This window comes from Pyxicephalus adspersus, chromosome 1, assembly GCF_032062135.1.
Source record: "Pyxicephalus adspersus chromosome 1, UCB_Pads_2.0, whole genome shotgun sequence".
Taxonomy (NCBI): domain Eukaryota; kingdom Metazoa; phylum Chordata; class Amphibia; order Anura; family Pyxicephalidae; genus Pyxicephalus; species Pyxicephalus adspersus.
This window is the reverse complement of record NC_092858.1, coordinates 98,215,931-98,233,282: the sequence shown is the minus strand read 5'-3', so window position 1 is coordinate 98,233,282 and position 17,352 is coordinate 98,215,931. Positions and strand designations below refer to the sequence as shown.

Genomic DNA, 17,352 nt, shown 5'->3' with positions numbered 1-17,352 from the left:
ACCTTAGGGAGGTAAAAACAGCCAGCTGCTGTTTAGGTATGCTGGAGTCTAAAATGACAGGCCAGATGAGATCACGGTGTGGTTGTGCTTTTTTCTTAGGATTACCATCTGACTATAACCAGGAAATATACCTATTAGAAAAAATTATTGTACTATTCAGGACATATTATATTTAGGGTATTTTTCAAAAACAGGCTTTAGACAAAATCTCACCTTGCTTAGTCTGGTGCGAGATACCCTAATGTGTACCTGAACTCATAAAGAACTTTATAAATGGTATGTGTATGTTCTGTTTTATAGGGGGATTGTACACATACCTTTTGGACACAAAAAGTAGAGCTATCTAACTAAAGAGACATGCAAAGTCTTTTTTGTCAACTACTGATAAGATAAATGACTGTTAAAATCAGGAGCTGCAGATGAACTGGAACCTACCCTTCTCTTCTCCATCTATAAATCTTTTTTTGGCAAAATGACCTGTCTATGCAATTTAGATAAGGCTCACAAGCAGGGCCTTTCTAGGCATACATGACATAAGCAGCTAGAGGAGGATTGCCAATATGGTCACCTTATGTCCACTCCCCCTGTTAACCATAGCTTCTACTACCCTTTCTCCCCCCAAATGCAGAGTAGTGCAGGGAACTTTGGTTTAACAGTCATAGCTTACCTATTGCAGAACCTGCGAAATCCTCTGTAAAGGTCTGATACCAACATTTGTAATGTAAGGTCACGATTCACAAGCACTAGGATTGAACTTAAAAAATAAATCTGCAAGGCACTAGAAAAGTAAGTCATGTCTTTTATTTTACCATTCTTCCATGTGCTATTCTTTATATAAGAGAAAGAAAGGGAGCAGCAACTTTGGTAACAGAAAAGCCAAATGGCGGGTGGGGTTGCTCAGGTGCCAGATGGGAAAAAGAGTGTCAAGGAGGGGTGCCTAGGGTGCCAAATCATCTGTAAACAGCCCCCAAATAAAGTAATTTTAGGATGAAAAGTGGAGAAGGTGACAAAATATTTATTCTCATAGCTGGAAGCTTTTCAGCTTAAGCTTTTTCAATTTTGCATCTGACCCTGCCTAATTTCTCAATAAACTGTTTATTACAATATAACTGTTTATTTATTGCAGCTTATCTGTAGATGCTCATCATATGGTTTAGTTTGTACATAATCATACAGTTGTTTCCTTAACTCCTACTTCACTTGAAGCTGTATCCAAGAGACTTACTGCTCTGGAGAATAAAATCACTGTGTGAAGAACTCTTGATCTATTCTTCCTGTAAAAGCCATGATCCATCTTTTGGCTTCCACATATATAGTCTTGAAGCCAAACATCAAAGCCTACATCAAGCCTGCACAGACAGTGTCTAAGTCCCTGAACTGTCATATGGATGAAACATCGCAGGTTATTGGTGAAATAATATCAGAATCTCCATTGCCAAAAAGATGTCTCGAATGAACGGGGCTAACAAGATTCTGTGAAATATGTAGTATGCAAAGAATTGTAAAAACACAAGAATAGACTCACATGTATATATACTTCTATATATATAGTTTTTATGATAAAGATTGGCTTTTGAATCAAAGAGCTTTGAGTAGGTATTTGAAATATGTAATTATTCAGAAGAGAACAGCCCAATACAAAATGCTCAGTGTAATACAAATTTATTGTGGACAACCTCAGTCTCCTAGGAAATGTCTAAATGGTAAGAGTATAACCTTCATTAGTCCACAGTACAGCAAACTTGCACTATAAATTGTACTGTTCTGCTGTTTTTTCTGGGTTCCAAAAAAAGACATACCTTTCTATTTATATCTATGTACATAGATATATGCTTCTATATATAGTAGAAATATTTATATATGTGTATGTCTTTAAATGCCAAATCAATGTTTGTAGAGAATAAGTGATTCTGCATTTGTATATATCATTACAGGAATTTTCTAATACTAAATATTTCACACATAGCTGATGTATGATCCCAACCAAAAATTTCCAGTACTAATATATGCAATATTGGTTGGAAGGCGCATAGCTTTAAATGGCCTGTATGCCTAAATACAGTATGAGCAAGCAAAGTAATAAGATGCTAAATTCTAATTGCAAACCGTGCACAGAGAAGCAATCTTCTTGCCTCCAGAATATATATATATATTGCCACATACTCCATACTGCCTTATATTATGAAATACCAGCTCTAGTTTTATTCATCTTTTATCTGAATAGGTCTTTAAGCAAGAGCATAGAAGATTGCACATTATTTGCAACATCACATTGATATCATGTGATGGGACCGTTTGTCTGGTATATTTATAAATATACTGAAACACACATCCAAATGAATGTGTGTGTATTTATTCCTATATTTTGTATTATGTCTAAAAAGGATAATTGCTTCTCCTCCCACTCAAAAAATTAATATATAAAATGTATATATATTATAAATATTTCAATGTTTTGTTTTGTAAACGTCCATTTTCCTACATTTGTGAATCAAACATTCTGCTTGTCAGAATAAATTAATTTAAAGTGTTAAAGTGACTTCACTGCTAAAATTAAACTAACATAAAACCAAGTACAAGATGTCTGATGTTATGTTTTCTACGGATGTGTCAATTAGCTAGTGAAAGATTAAATTTTTTTGTATCGTTTACATTATTGCAATTTACATCTGTAAAAGTTAAAGCCAAAGATACTTTAGGACTTTTTTGACCTTCTGCTAACCCTAAGGTCCATTTCAAACTTGTGGTTGACCTCAGCATTCCTTCACAGACCCTACCGTGCTAACCATTTTGTGCATCCGTTTGCATGCGGCTGTGTTTGGAGTTGCAGTGAATCTTGGCACAGTTCCTGGAAGTCATACTTCTGGTCATGCAGTTGCTGTCCTTCCCTGGGAGGAAGAACAGTACCACAACCTCACGGCAAAGCGGCTGTCAAGCACCACCATTGACACTTAAAACCAAATAGTAGTTGAATAGGGGTGCCTGGGAGCAGCTAACTACATGTTTTTTGAATGCAAATCAAAAAAGGGCCTAACAAGGCCTATTTTCCTAATATCAATAACAAGCAATAACTTGCTTTTCTGTCATTCTGAAAATGTGTGTTTGTCATGCTGATTCAGTGACTACAATATTTCCTAGTTGCTGATCTGGAACATGTATTACAATAAGGGGTTTGGACTTTATTCTGCATACTTTGCGGCAGGTCACTGATTTGAAAAGTTCCTAAAACCAAAGTAAAGCAACTATGTTACCTTCATAATTCCCAAATATAGTTTTTCAAGGAGACCGTGCAATGCCTTAAGTTAAAGAACACATGCACATATAGTTAATGCTGATCTATTATCTTGGCAAAACATATTCTTGGCTTGAAAGGTCTTGCCCATTTTCTCATGTTTTTGAATCCCCTAAAACTTTTATCCTATATATTATTCTAAAATAAAAAATCAACTTTACATTCAGATAATTAACCATAATTAGAATGTGGTCATCAATTACAGATATCAGAATTTGTCAGTATTAGTACACTCTAAAGGTGCAGTAAGGTGAACCTGTGGTAAATCAAAATTGACATAATACAATTACCTACAGATCCTGGAAGTAACAAATTGTGTCCCCAGGACATAGTAGCTGTTACAGAATCAGTGCAGTCCAGTACCACCTAGAGGGCCCTCGACACAGATTTTGCTATAAACAATAACTTTATCATTCTCTGTAAACATTTTTTTAATAAATTTACTGCAGTCAGAAACATAAAAAAAATGTATGCTGATCGTGGCCCTCGAGTGCTGGAGCCTCCTGACCTACAGCCTCCAGACATACTGTAGAAATACAGGTAACGATTTTCGACAAAGTTGTTTACTTACAGGCTTATCGACAGGTTATTCTTGAGCCATACACAAGGATTTTATGTCATTTGTGTCATTTGTGTATGAAATTAGTGTTTTAATCTGTTGTGTTGCTGCTGTGCTTCCAGACGTTGTGTGCAAACACAAAAAAAAAGACCTAGTCCAGGATTACAAACATGGAATAGGAATAGTAAATGATTTTAAGAAGTCCTTTCCAGGTTTGCTGGGTCACCCAGGTTCTTCCATGATAATCTGTCTTCTGCGGTATAACTTTAATAAATGAGGCCTAAAATGTGTCCTGCATGACATGCCATAGATATGATTTGTTAGTATAACATTTGTGAAGAGGGTTAAAAAATGGGTTTTAAAAACTTCTCCCTAAGTGTATGTAAACTTCTAACAGCAGTGTTTATAAAAGTTCCACCAGGGTCCTCTGCTGTTTGTTTAGTCTCCAAATGTAGGTGGGGTGGCTTAAAAAGAAAAGTACTCGTTATTTACCCTTTATCAGTATTGGTTGTGATCTCCCTGCAGTTGATCTTTTCTATTTAATGACTTACCATGCTCATATTAAAAATCTCCTGATACTAGCAGTCAGGGGCAGCAGGGCTTGAGTCCTTACACTACAGATATACAGCTACAAGGCTATCGGCACAGGGATTTCCAGGCACAGTAAAATACCTATTGTAGCCTAGCATAGCCTATTGTACCACCCTGGCATGATTCCATGTTGGGATGAAGATATTTTCTTGCCCATGCAAAGAATAGGTATGAGTGAGCGAAATTTGTCATTTCAATCCGCAGCAAATCGGCCTTTCTCGCTTACAGAACACGTAAGCGAGAACAGCCTTGTGATTCGCTACGAGGCCATGTTCTTGCCGAGTTCATCTGACTTCGCCTGCAGTCACAGCTGATTAGAGGCACCTGCGTGCCTCCAATCAGCTGTAACCGCAGGTTTCGACGGTCACTGTGCTGTACTTATCAATACAGTCCAGTGACCGTGGGAACTGAACTCAGACCCGTGTGCCTCCAATCAGCTGTGACCGCAGGTTCCCAAGGTCACTGGGCTGGTATCTCAATTATTATCTCAATATTATCAATAAGTACAGCCCAGTGACTGTGGGAACTGATCTCAGATGAACTCTCAATGGAGAATCTCCATTAAGAGTTCATCTGAGTTTGACTGTAGTCACAGCTGATTGAAGGCACTAGCGTGCCTCCAACCAGCTGTGACCGCAGGTTCCCACAGTCACTGGGCTGTACTTATCAACGATAAGTAGAGCCCAGTGACCGTGGGAACTGAACTCTCAATGGAGAATCTCTGTAACAGCCCAGGGACTGTGGGAACCTGCACCCTGGACTTCAATAGGATTTGTGAAATTGGTTTGCCAAAATTTTGCAGACTAATTGGAGGTTCAGGGAAATGGTGGCAAGACTGTCAGAGGCATTCTTGCTCATCCCTAGCAAAGAAGGTATGTTATCTTATTCCAGACAGTGCAGTCTTAGAAGGGTCTCTTTAGCAGGTAAGTCTGCCATAATGTGCAAAAATGATGTGAATAGTGACACACTGACTAAACGTATTGTTCCACTTTAGATGTTCCCTTTAAAATAGCAAATCTTTACTATAGGTTCCCTTATCCGTAAACATATAGCACAGCATATAATATTCATGATTTAATGCTTTGTGTTTGGTAATTGCTTGCTACATTTGTATAGTAGACTTTTATGGAACAAATTACGTATTTAAATACCATCTATAGTTGCATTTATATTTTTGAGACTTTAGATGTACAACTATTTTTTTGTCTTTTATTCTACTAGTACTGATATAACTTGTCCTTGTTTTATCCTTTGTGGACTAGAAAAGATGTATAATAATGATACCTAATACCTACACAGGAAAATATGTAGATGTTAAAAGCCATAGCCAGGAACATTTCTTAGATGATTGATGTTTGGATTAAGGACCTAATTAAACCCAAAACACAAAACCCTGAAGCTAAATATACTGTGCTTGTCTTAATCAAACAGTCACAGCTCTTTCACAGTGTCACAGATGAGGGCACACATGTAGCTGTAAAAGTACTTACAGGAGTTATACGAAGTGCTTGTAAGAAGGAATTAAATTATGACTTGGAGAAATACACATTGTTATACACGGTGGTAAGCTCATTGCCATTCTGTACAATATAGTACAGAAGCTGGACAGATAATTATGTATTCTATTAAACCTCATAATGTACTATATTTCCAAGACCTTCTCTGGCGCCTATTAACATTTTCCTAGGTTTACCATTGAATGGCACTTTTATAAAAGTTCTGCAAACCCAAGAATGGACAATAAAAGAAAAGGAACAGTATAAGCAGGTCATTTTCTTTATACTTGAGCAGTCAGTACAATTGTTTCTTTAGGTTTGTTCCCAGATGGCTTTTAATGGTTTAAGAATAGTAGCAATAATGTCACCTTTCTTGTCTTTTTCAGTTTTATTTTTTTTATTGTAATGAGTGATTTAATAGTGTTGACTTTGTACAACAAATCAGATGCAAAGTTTTATGAAAAAAAATGATTTGCACATTTGTACATGATTGAATTGAATTCATTTTACAGAGCTAGATAAAAAAACATTTGCTACTAGTAGTGTAGTAAATCTACCTATTTCACAAAATAAGCAATTTCATTTTAGTAACAAAACTAATCGAAATCTGTTTTTCTCACTATATGGCAGAAAACAGTGGTACATTTGGCCAATTACAAGGGAGCTGTTTATGTAAATGATATATTGGCAACTTATTTTATAAATGCTTTCAGTATATACTACTAAACCATTGATCTTAGTTATTATTATTATTATTATTATTATTAATAAACAGGATTTATATAGCGCCAACATATTACGCAGCGCTGTACATTAAATAGGGTTTATTTCCTGTTACCATTATACAATCTAATATATATGCCAGACACACATCATTTGCAGTTTTGGGTCAAAGCAAAATACATTGCCAGATTATTATTGAGCCTTTGAGGAAACCAATGCATATTCAGGCATCCATGTAAAGAAGTAGCATGATATGGGCAGAAAGACCACAGAGCACAGCTTAGTTAGTTGGTAGACTTCCTGTTAACCTATAAACTGGTAAACTGATAGACTGCTGGTGGTATTGTGTATAAATCAGTGTATAAATCAGGGATCCTATGTACTTTATGCCTAATTTTATAAATAAATTACACTATAAAATTAGGCATAAAGTACATAGGATCCCTGATAGCATAAAGTAACTTATTTATCTTTTAGTAAACATATACATTTCTTCATACTATCTCAAAGCAGAATAGAACTCTGCCCTTTGCCTGCATTTTTGGGCACAACATCCAAAAGACTGATCACAGGAAATGCTTGTGGTCTTCCTTCAGCCAATCTTTCACCATTGACTTACTTACCAAGCATTATGCCAGGCAGACACCATGCGAATATTTTAATAGATTAATTTCAATAAAAACATTGCATTGGACAGAAATCGAAGGCTTCCTAATTTATTCAAATCAAAAATATTGGTATGACATTGATTTGGTAAAGTTTCTATTTTTTATTGGTTGAGTTTGGGCAGGAAAAGTGGATGATCAATAGCTGCGTAGGTTTGTACCTCCTCAAGCAGTAATAGGAGATCAGCATAATATCAAGTAGTGCACGACAGTGAATCAATATGCCCCAATGAATTTTTGATCAGAAATAACATTCATTTTCCAGGTCAGCATACTAATAGAGAATGCCTAACTTTATTGGCACTGTCTCTGTGTGGAGGCGACAATCTTGGCAGAGGCAGAGCCATAATGTCAAAGCTTTCAGCAAATACAGTAATTAACAGTAAGGCAGTGATATCACCAAAATCTCATTTATATCTCTTTATACCAAGTGCCTGAGATCTCATACTGCAAACATGCAGCTATAGGGCTGTATACATTGAAGTATCTAGGCACATTCAAATATATATATATATATATATATATATATATATATATATATATTTATATATGTGTTCGGGTTCTAGCTAGACAAAATTACCTTTTCTCAGTGTTCCGTGTAACATAACAAATCTTTTCATTTCAGTTTTACTTTAAAATCAGAATCTTTTGTCCTCTATATGGCAGAGGTGTTCTGTTGCAGGTGATCCTGTCATAAACCCTCATTATGTTTTTTTTGTCAGTGGGAGAAATGGAAGGGAAACGACAGTGAGCGTTATCGGTAGAGAACGAGATTGGGTAACAAAGAAAATCTGAACAAAGAAGTTTGCTCCTTATACAAGGATATGAAATGCTTAAGCATAATGTAGCTATAGTCCATTACACGTAGGTGAAGGGGTCTGTGAGTGCCTAATGAGATACATTGCACTACCATTATAATTAAGTAGAAAATTACTAAGCTAATGAATTTCTAGTCTTTGTGGAATCCAGATTCAATTAACTAGTCAAACATGTTTAGGCTTTAAATACTTTAGTATTCCCTAGGAGCAGCACATTGCTGATTTAAGAAATAAGCCCCACTGATCTGTCATCACATTGTCCAATGATATGACAATGGCTACTTAGATAAATTTTACTGGATAAAAGGATAGTTGATAGGAAAGACATTACTTCGGGGGGGGGGGTTAAGATCTTACCTTCGAGATGAGAAAAGTCATAGCTTCTTCAAAATTGGCGGTAAAGTCCTGGCTGCTATTAATTTTTAGTTTAGATTTAGTTTAGACACTACAATGTGGCTGACAGGTATATTTTAGGATGCATTCCTTCATTATTTACCAGATTGAATATAAATGTGTTACCATAGTACACTCACATTTACCCTGCTTACAAAGGGATGCACCACTGTATCTAACCTATATTTTATCCCAACAAACAGAACACTTCAAAGGCTCTCCAAGGCGCAACCCCACTAAGATAACACCATTGGGAGACCCATAACTTATCATTATTGTGCCCCTGTAGGATCCATACATAATCAGAATAATAGGAGCAGTGTTTCTTGACCATTTTACCATGGGGTAACTTCTTGAAATACTTTTCAGGTCTTCATAAAACCTCTGCTATAATTACTATATCCACAACACAAAGTATAAAAGTATGGTAGTCAGCAGTCATTCCTATATTGCTTGCCAATGGGAAGAATGTCACCAATACAGATAGCCAAAAAGATCATTAGTATCTCTTAAACTGACCTGAGAGTCACAAACTGTTTATTGCTCAGGAACCTCTAGTAACTTCTGGAGTAACCCTGGTGTAGAAACACTGATCTAGAGTGTGTATAGGTGTCCCTTCGATATCATTATGGAATGTTGTTAGTGTAATCCAATGTATTAGGTATTCCTGTTAAAAAAATCATAAATCCATTCAACCACTAGGGAAGTAAACCTATCCCAGTTAAAAAAAAATATTGATGTAGACCCAGAGAAAAGCAAAAAAAACCCTGGTACAATTTGCTCCAACAGGGGAAAAAAATTTCTTCCTGATTCCCTGAGGCAATCGTATGTTCCCTGGATCAAAAGTCGCTGTTATCTTTACTTTAAAGCTTTAATACCCAGTTAGATTCTGTGCTTCTAGAAAAGCATCCAGATTTTTCCTAAAGCAATATAAAGTAGTTGCTGAAACTACTTCCTGACGGAGCTGATTCCACATTTTCACAGACCTTACAGTGAAGAATCCCTTCCTTATCTGGAGCTTGAACTTCTTTTCTTCTAGATGCAAAGAGTGCCCTCTTGTTCTTTGTTCTTAACAATCTTAAAGTGAATAGTTAGGAAGAGAGTTCTCTATGTGGACCATGTATATATTTACACAGAGTGATCATATGCCCTCTTAAACAACTCTTCTCAAGGGAGAAAAAATTCAGTTCAGCTAATCTCTTCTAATAGCTGAGCTCCTCTATTCCTTTTTTTAGTTTAGTTGCCCTTCTCTGCACTCTCTCCATTTCCACGTCTTTTTTGTGAACTGGTGCCCAAAACTGGACTGTATGTGTGTTCCCCCTAGATAATATAAAGCATGCATGTTGTTAGCCCCAAGTCCATACCTTTACATTTATCAATATTTATTGTCATTTGCCACTTGGCTGCCCAATCAAATAGTACATCCATGCCTGCTTGTAGATTATAGACATCATGTATGGACATAATTCCATTACATAGTTTGGTGTCATCTGCAAACACAGAAATGCTACTTTTAATCCCAAATTGTATATCATTTATAAGGATGTTAAACAGTGAAGGTCCCAACACTGAACCCTGGGGTACACCACTAATAAATTTAGACTATTCAGAGTATGAATCATTATTCACTACTCTCTACTCTCTGTGGGGTACAGTTTCAAGTCCATGTACACTATATCAACTGCGGTCTACCTGTTTACTTACTTCAAGAAAGAGGGTAAATTTGTTTGACAACTTGGGTCTTTCTTGAATCTATTCTATCGCTTATAATATTATTTTTTAGCAGAAACTCCTCTATGTGGTTCATTATCAAACTCTCTAGTACCAGGTTTAGAGAGTTTAAACTTACTGGTCTGTAGTTACCTGGTAATGACTTTGCTCCCTTTTTAAAGATAGGAACCACATTTGCCTTCCGATATTCCATTGGTACTATGCCAGTGTTTTTAAAATTTGAAACAATGGCTTTGAATTAACCAAGCTTAGCTCTTTGAGGACATGTGAATGTAATCCATCGTGTCCTGGTGCTTGGTCAACCTTAATTTTGTCCAGCTGTTTCTCAATCATATCAATCTTGAGCCATTGTGGCTCCTTTAAGGCAGTCATTGATATGTTCTTATTTTTTTTACACATTTTTAAAGTAAAATGTTTAATATCTATATATTACATATAGCACCCATTACAGGATAGAAGAATCTCTGAGTATTATCAGTTTTCTAAATAGAACACAGGATAAATGTATCCACTCACTGAGTTCTGTGAACAACGGAAAGGCTAAGGAGAACCTAATAAACATGAAAAGAAATCAAGAGTTCTACCTAATGGCCACAAATAAAAATATCCAATTAATCATTTGACACTCAAACAATGCACTCACATATGGATTCCCATAAAATACTCACATAAAACACATTACCCTTTACTTTGAACACACAAGTTCATTAGCAAACACTTCTACATCCCTCAACACAATGATGAAAATCTTGCAGCAGTGAAGGAGTTAGCTAGGTGTTAACAAGTTACCAGAAGTTGCAATATTATTCTGTTTGCTAAAATAAGTTATCTTTCAGAAAAGCAACTCTGAACAATATTATTTAATAAAGAAAGGGAACTTGAACAACCTATGTTCTCCCCAGCTACAATTGAAAATTACTGCCTTAGAAGTGAGGTAGTAACAGAAACTATTCTTAAAAAGTAGCAGTTCACATTAGAGGTCAAAATAAACTGTCACTATGTTATTGTTACATGGATAAAGACTGTTCCTTCATATTGCAGGACACATCTTGAGATATTTGAAGACAATAAATTGTGATATATTTTGTTTTATTTATGTTCCAAACTAACACTATAAATACCTATTTTTTTTGCGGGGATATATGGTATACCAAGCATACATTTGGTATCACAATTACTGTTAGCAACCAGCAGGCTACATGCTGGACCTACTTTCCAACTTTTTACCAAGCTTACTGCCGTCCTTTGATTTTTCTAAATATCCTATGTTATAATTATATCAGAAATACTAAATATTTCTAATAATAACATTCTAATACCAAAGACAAGAACTAAAGTAGCTGACCACTGAAATTCCTAGTACTTTGATAGCGGGTTATATACTAAATTTGGACAATTTGCATGCCAAGCATGATTGATACAGTGAGCATAATTTATTTAGGCTTACCTAGACTGGCAAAGATAGACTATCATGGGAAAACCTGGGTGATTCAGCAAACCTGTATTAGTTTTGGTCCAGAATTGAAAACATTTGCCAACTAACAGCAAATTAAAAATTAACCCAGGTTCTCCCAGGATATCTCCTGCAGTTTTGGAGAGCTTTAATAAATCAGACCCAGCATATCAGCTACATTCATTTATGTAAAAGTAGAAGTGGCTCTTAAGTTTTAGAAAGTCCCAACTTCTTCCTCCATAAAGAAGATCATTTGGAATCTTGCATTGTAACCCCACAGTTAATAACCCTATATAACATAACCCTATACCCTATATTACCTATTTTTATTGTTGACTCTCCAATGTCACTGTATTATAATGGAACAAGTGTCCATCCACTTTCATCATAAAGCTCTGCATTTGCGAGGGTTGAAAAAGGAGACAGCAATTGTCTGCTGATATAAACAGAGAAAAATATTATTTATTCTTAACTATTTATTATTAACTCTGCTCACCTTAGATACTTTAGGCCCACATATCTTTGCTACAATTGCTACTGCACAGCCTAGAAAGTCCAAGACACTTTCTGGAAAGAGTGAGTGAGCAATGAGCTAAGCCTCTGCATGTCCCAGGTGTGTGGTGACTCTCGGCTGACTTTGTCAATTTGCTGACAAAGATTGGATACACAGCCATTTAATCTCACTGTTAGAAGTATTCTGCTTAATGAATATTTTAACGAGAGCACTGAACTTAATATTGATCAAAGGAAACATCTATAAAAGTTAAACATAGGGTAAACATAGGGTATTTCTCCTTTTAACCTAAGCATTTGATAGTGATATAGTTTTTTTATAGTATTGGCTTTTCTGACCCATTCACCCAATTCCCTGACATATTTGTTCTAAATGAGCTTCATTAAATCATGTAAGTTTACTTGTTTAAGCTAAACTTCAGGCAAACATCTAAGTTCAAATACAAAATGTTAGCCATAGGAATCAGGGAATATGCTGCTGACACAATTCTTTCAAAGTCTGTTGAACAATTAGGAGACAGCAGGTCCCTGATGTGCTAATCTTTGCATTCTCTCATCTCCTATCTGCTTGTTCCTGTTCAGCATATTGGCATGCAGAACAACTAACTGCTTTCCTGTATTGCCCCATTAATCACAATTTAGGTTCTGTTGTATAGAAGAAGGCAAAAGGCTGAAATTAGGTCAACCTACTTAAAGTAGAACTAAATATATACTTTTTAAAATTTTCAATGAGGCAGGTCGTGACTGTAGACAGGGACAAGCAATGTTACCTTCCTGATGGTTCTGTGGAACTGTCAAAAAAAACTGCACAGCTCAGTTTTGGTTGCCAGAATATCTGGCAATCCCAGTTTCCCCTGTGTTCGCTGGGACTGAATGAACTCCACGAGAGTTACATCATGCTGGCCTGGCCAATCAAGATGGCCAAAGATCACAAGACGGAAGTGAAAAAGAAAGAAAATACGAAGAAATGAGGACAGGTGAGTATAGAGGGTTTAGTTCTGCTTTAGCCATTTTGTCATCAAAGATTTTTAATCTTAGTTAACTTGAAAGTAATGTCATGACTTGTTTTTTACCTTGGGCCTGTGACCTAGGAATACACAAAACAAAACAATACACAAAATCAAATGAAATAAAATTGATCCCATATTCTAACAGTTCCCTCTGAAGGCAAATTTCCACAAAAAAATTTCAAATTGCCAAGTATTATTTTTTTTTCACACCTCCCTTCTTGCTCCTCTATCCAATCTCAGTTTTTCTTATTTTTTGGACTTTTAAATCAAGATGTTCTCTCCCATCCTGGTCTTTTGCTAGCATCCTTTCATGGTGTGGGAGACCACTGATCCAGTGCCACAGATGCACTGGCTGCACTCCAACAGTGCCATTGGCATATACCTCTTCTGGATGCTAAAGGCCCTTTACAGCTGGACAGACAATGGGAAGGACCCCAGCACTGTAAACAAGAAAAAAGGAAGCCAGAAGACATGCGGACCAGAACATCTGTGACTCACCTAGGTGAGTAAAATGGGTTTTAGATGTGGGAGAAAGGTTTGTAGTTTGCCTGAACATCAGATTTAGGTGACTTTGAGGGTTTATTATTAGTGTTGGGTTTAGTGAACTATTAACATATGAATAACATATCATATGTAAATTACAGGTACTTTTTTATATTTCTATTTAAATACCACCAACTTACATTTCATACTGGGAAGCATGGTGGCTCAGTGGTTAGTACTCTTACCTTTGCAGCGCTAGGTCCCAGGTTCATAGGGAGTTTAAAGGGATATGCATTGAGTTTGCAGGTTTCAGTGTTGGCGTGGGATTCTGGGTACTTGGGTTTCCTCTCACTTTCCAAAAACATGCAGTTTGGTTAATTGTCTTCCCAAAAATTGACCTTAGACTGTGCGTATTATGCCTGCGCTATATAAATACTGTGTAATAATAATAATAAAACTGCAAAGTAAATTGTGTCTGGGTTCCTGTACCCGGTACCCATTCTGGTAACTGCTGTCTTCTGCAGATCTTTTGTGAAGAAGTCACCAATCCAAAGTTTTTTGTTTTTTTTTTATTTATTTTTCAGTAATATTTGATTTCTTGTAATAATATAAGTTTACTGTAGTGAAATTAAAAAAAGAAATGACCTGTGCTTTTTTGAAGGAAACATTTAAGAAAAATGAATAAATGTGAGGATATGATGAATTTTATATTAAAGATAATTTTTTTTTGCAGAATGTAACAATTAATAGAGGACAATCATGGTATTAGGAAGAGTGGGTTGGAGGTTTACCAATGACAAATTCAGACAGAAGAACACAGACACAAAAGGACAAGACTCAAGTTATGGATCTGCAGCCCATAAAAACGAGATGTCTTCTGTTTAAATCTTTATAAAGTTCTAAAGAGGCATGACATAATGCATTAATAATAATAATTAATGCTAAACTAACTCTCAGCACATGGCTATATGCATGTTTTGTCACACTTTTGCACAGTGCGGGTCAGTGACCAGACCTGAGTCTGTAGGCTTCCTCCACCTGTACCTATCAACCCCATATTGGCACTCTATATCCAATTAGGTATGCTACAAGCAAGTAAGTATTTGGCATTTTGCACAGTATAGTAGAGATTGACTGCAATATATGCATTTACGATTTCAGTATTTTAAAGACCTGAATTAGGTGAAATGTATCGCAAACAATACAGAACCAGAAAAAAAATCTGGAAGCCTTGTAACACATGTCAGCAAAGTAAATCTAGTTCAAGAAGGCAGGAGTGCTCACAACTGAGACATAAGGCACCCCTGACAGGTTACTCAGGACAGTGCAGAATAACAAAACAAAAAATGGGGAAAATAACTCCACTTACTCCACATATCTTACCAATGATTATAATGGGGAATTGCTAATTGAAATAATGTTATTTAGATCTGTCTGACATATGGAGAAATATTTTAGAAAACCTAACAAAAAAGTTTTATGATTGTTAGGAATTTTTGTGGAGTGAACAAATGTGTATCCCTAGATTTAAAAAGAACAAAGCATATTCGGCTCTCAAATGAGGAAGATATTAAAAATTATAGATAGCATGTTGTAGTGAAAAGTGAGTATAAAGGTACTTACAGTCTATAATGCACCAAGGTATAAGAAGCTACAAGTTACCAGTGTGCAACTTCCCTCAAAGTTCCTGCTTCTGTAAGTAACTAGCTTGTATTGTGAGGCTCAATGAATGCAGCGCCAGGTTACAAGTTTCCCCATTCAAAACCTCTAGTGCTCTCTGATTGGCTTTCCTCGGAACAGTGTGCGATCCCCGGCACTAGAGGGGATCTTCTTAATAAATGCGGCCGTGAATGCGGCCTCTGAATGCCCTGTGAATCCTCCTGATGGTGTTGTGAAATCGGTTCGCCGAAGTTCGAGGAAACTTGAGGCATTCTTGCTCATCTCTAGTGCCCATCACGTATGTAAATCCAGGCTCCAATTAAAACAAATATTCTTAATTCGCATATATTGCAAAATGCGTTCAAGCTGACCAACTCATTTAAAATTATGCTTCTTTGGACAGTCACTTCTCCGCCATTAAGGTGTCAATACATACATACAGCACATATATGTAACATGTTTAGTTAAACTAGCAGAAATGTACTGGTTTGCTGTAAACAGTTTCCGTAAAAATGTAGTACCTTGGCTCACCACCAGATTGTACCTGAAAATTAGCACAAAATTTCAAACAAACCAACCTAATCATCCCTGGTCCTACTCTTTGAATCTTCTCCAGTGGTCCTCAATTAGGCAGCTGATGTGATTATATCTATGCTGTTCTCTTTATCACCATTTCTGCTTTTCATTGCAAGGCACCATGGTAATGTCACTGAGATGGCTGATCTGCAACAGCCTTTATTCAAATTATAGCCTCGGGACCATATTAAAAAACTGTAAGCATCAATCAACCTACATTTTTGAGGGCATTGAGCAGTTGAAAGGAATACCTGTTCATTTACCTGAGTTGAGTTGATTTACATTTCTGGTAAAAGCATTTTTTTAAATGTGCTTTTAAATTGACTTTCAAACATAACATAAACTTTATAAGAATCACATACAAAAGAATCATCAACATTATCCATCCCAATAAAGAAAACAGGTTGTACAAATGTATAGTTATTTTAGCATATGTACTGTTTTAGCATATGTACTGTGAAAAGTGAAAAGGGATACTTAGTTGGGTTGCAGCATTTTTACCATTTCACCTGCACTCCCATGTTGGGCTTTAGGCAGCCATTACAACCCACTGTGTACTCATACATTCTGCTGTAGTTCATACACATATCTACATAAATATCTATGAAGATCCACAGGGTGTGTACAATGCAGTGAGAAGAAACTTGAATAATGGGGAAAATATTTTAAAAACTCATGCAGACCTATTTAACTCACTGTGCTGTACAAAATCAAAATTTTTAGTTCCTTCTGTACCCTAGCTAAGTAAAGCTATGGAAAATTTAAAATAATAACTTAAAACTGTAATATTACAACATTTTTACATTGCTAAAGTTTAGTATGCTAATTGTGTTATGCTCAAAATTCCATAGCCCAAACAATTTATCCAAAAAGCTACTGATATGAAAGGAGGGGCTGCTGGCTTCCCACAACATGCAATCAATCCACATACTATTATGCATTCAACACACAATTATCCCTTATACCATAAATAAAAGGAGAACATTTTACAATATTTGTGTAACATGTACAATAAAAAAAAATGTTCACAAACATTGAACATTATTTGTACTTAGTTAAGTTACTAAGACGTTTTTCTTTAATATGTATATATGCAGATTTAAATCTTTGCATGTTGACTGTAATGCATTTTATTTTTTATTATCGTTTTTTTCTAGATACTAGGTATTTACAGTACTTACACTGGCAAACATTTACCAATGCAGTGCCCATTCACTGACACAGACAGACATACAGGTAGAGTTTTCTCCTATGATACCGTGTTTCCCCGAAAATAAGACACTGTCATATTTTTTTTGGCTCCCAAAAACACACTAGGTCTTATTTTCAGGGGATGTCCTATTTTTCCATGAAGAAGACTACAGTACACATTTATTGTTGAAAGTCACTC

General features: G+C 36.0%; 1 protein-coding gene across 1 annotated transcript in view; it reads left to right on the top strand.

The window, feature by feature from the left end:
- Nucleotides 1-2,579, top strand: part of MATN1 (matrilin 1) — a 12,341-nt gene extending 9,762 nt beyond the window's left edge. Inside the window, exon 8 of the mRNA XM_072420132.1 lies at nt 1,201-2,579. Coding sequence (XP_072276233.1) covers nt 1,201-1,253 — 53 coding nt within the window. The 3' untranslated portion in view covers nt 1,254-2,579. The remainder of the gene's footprint in view (nt 1-1,200) is intronic.
- Nucleotides 2,580-17,352: the final 14,773 nt, after the last annotated feature.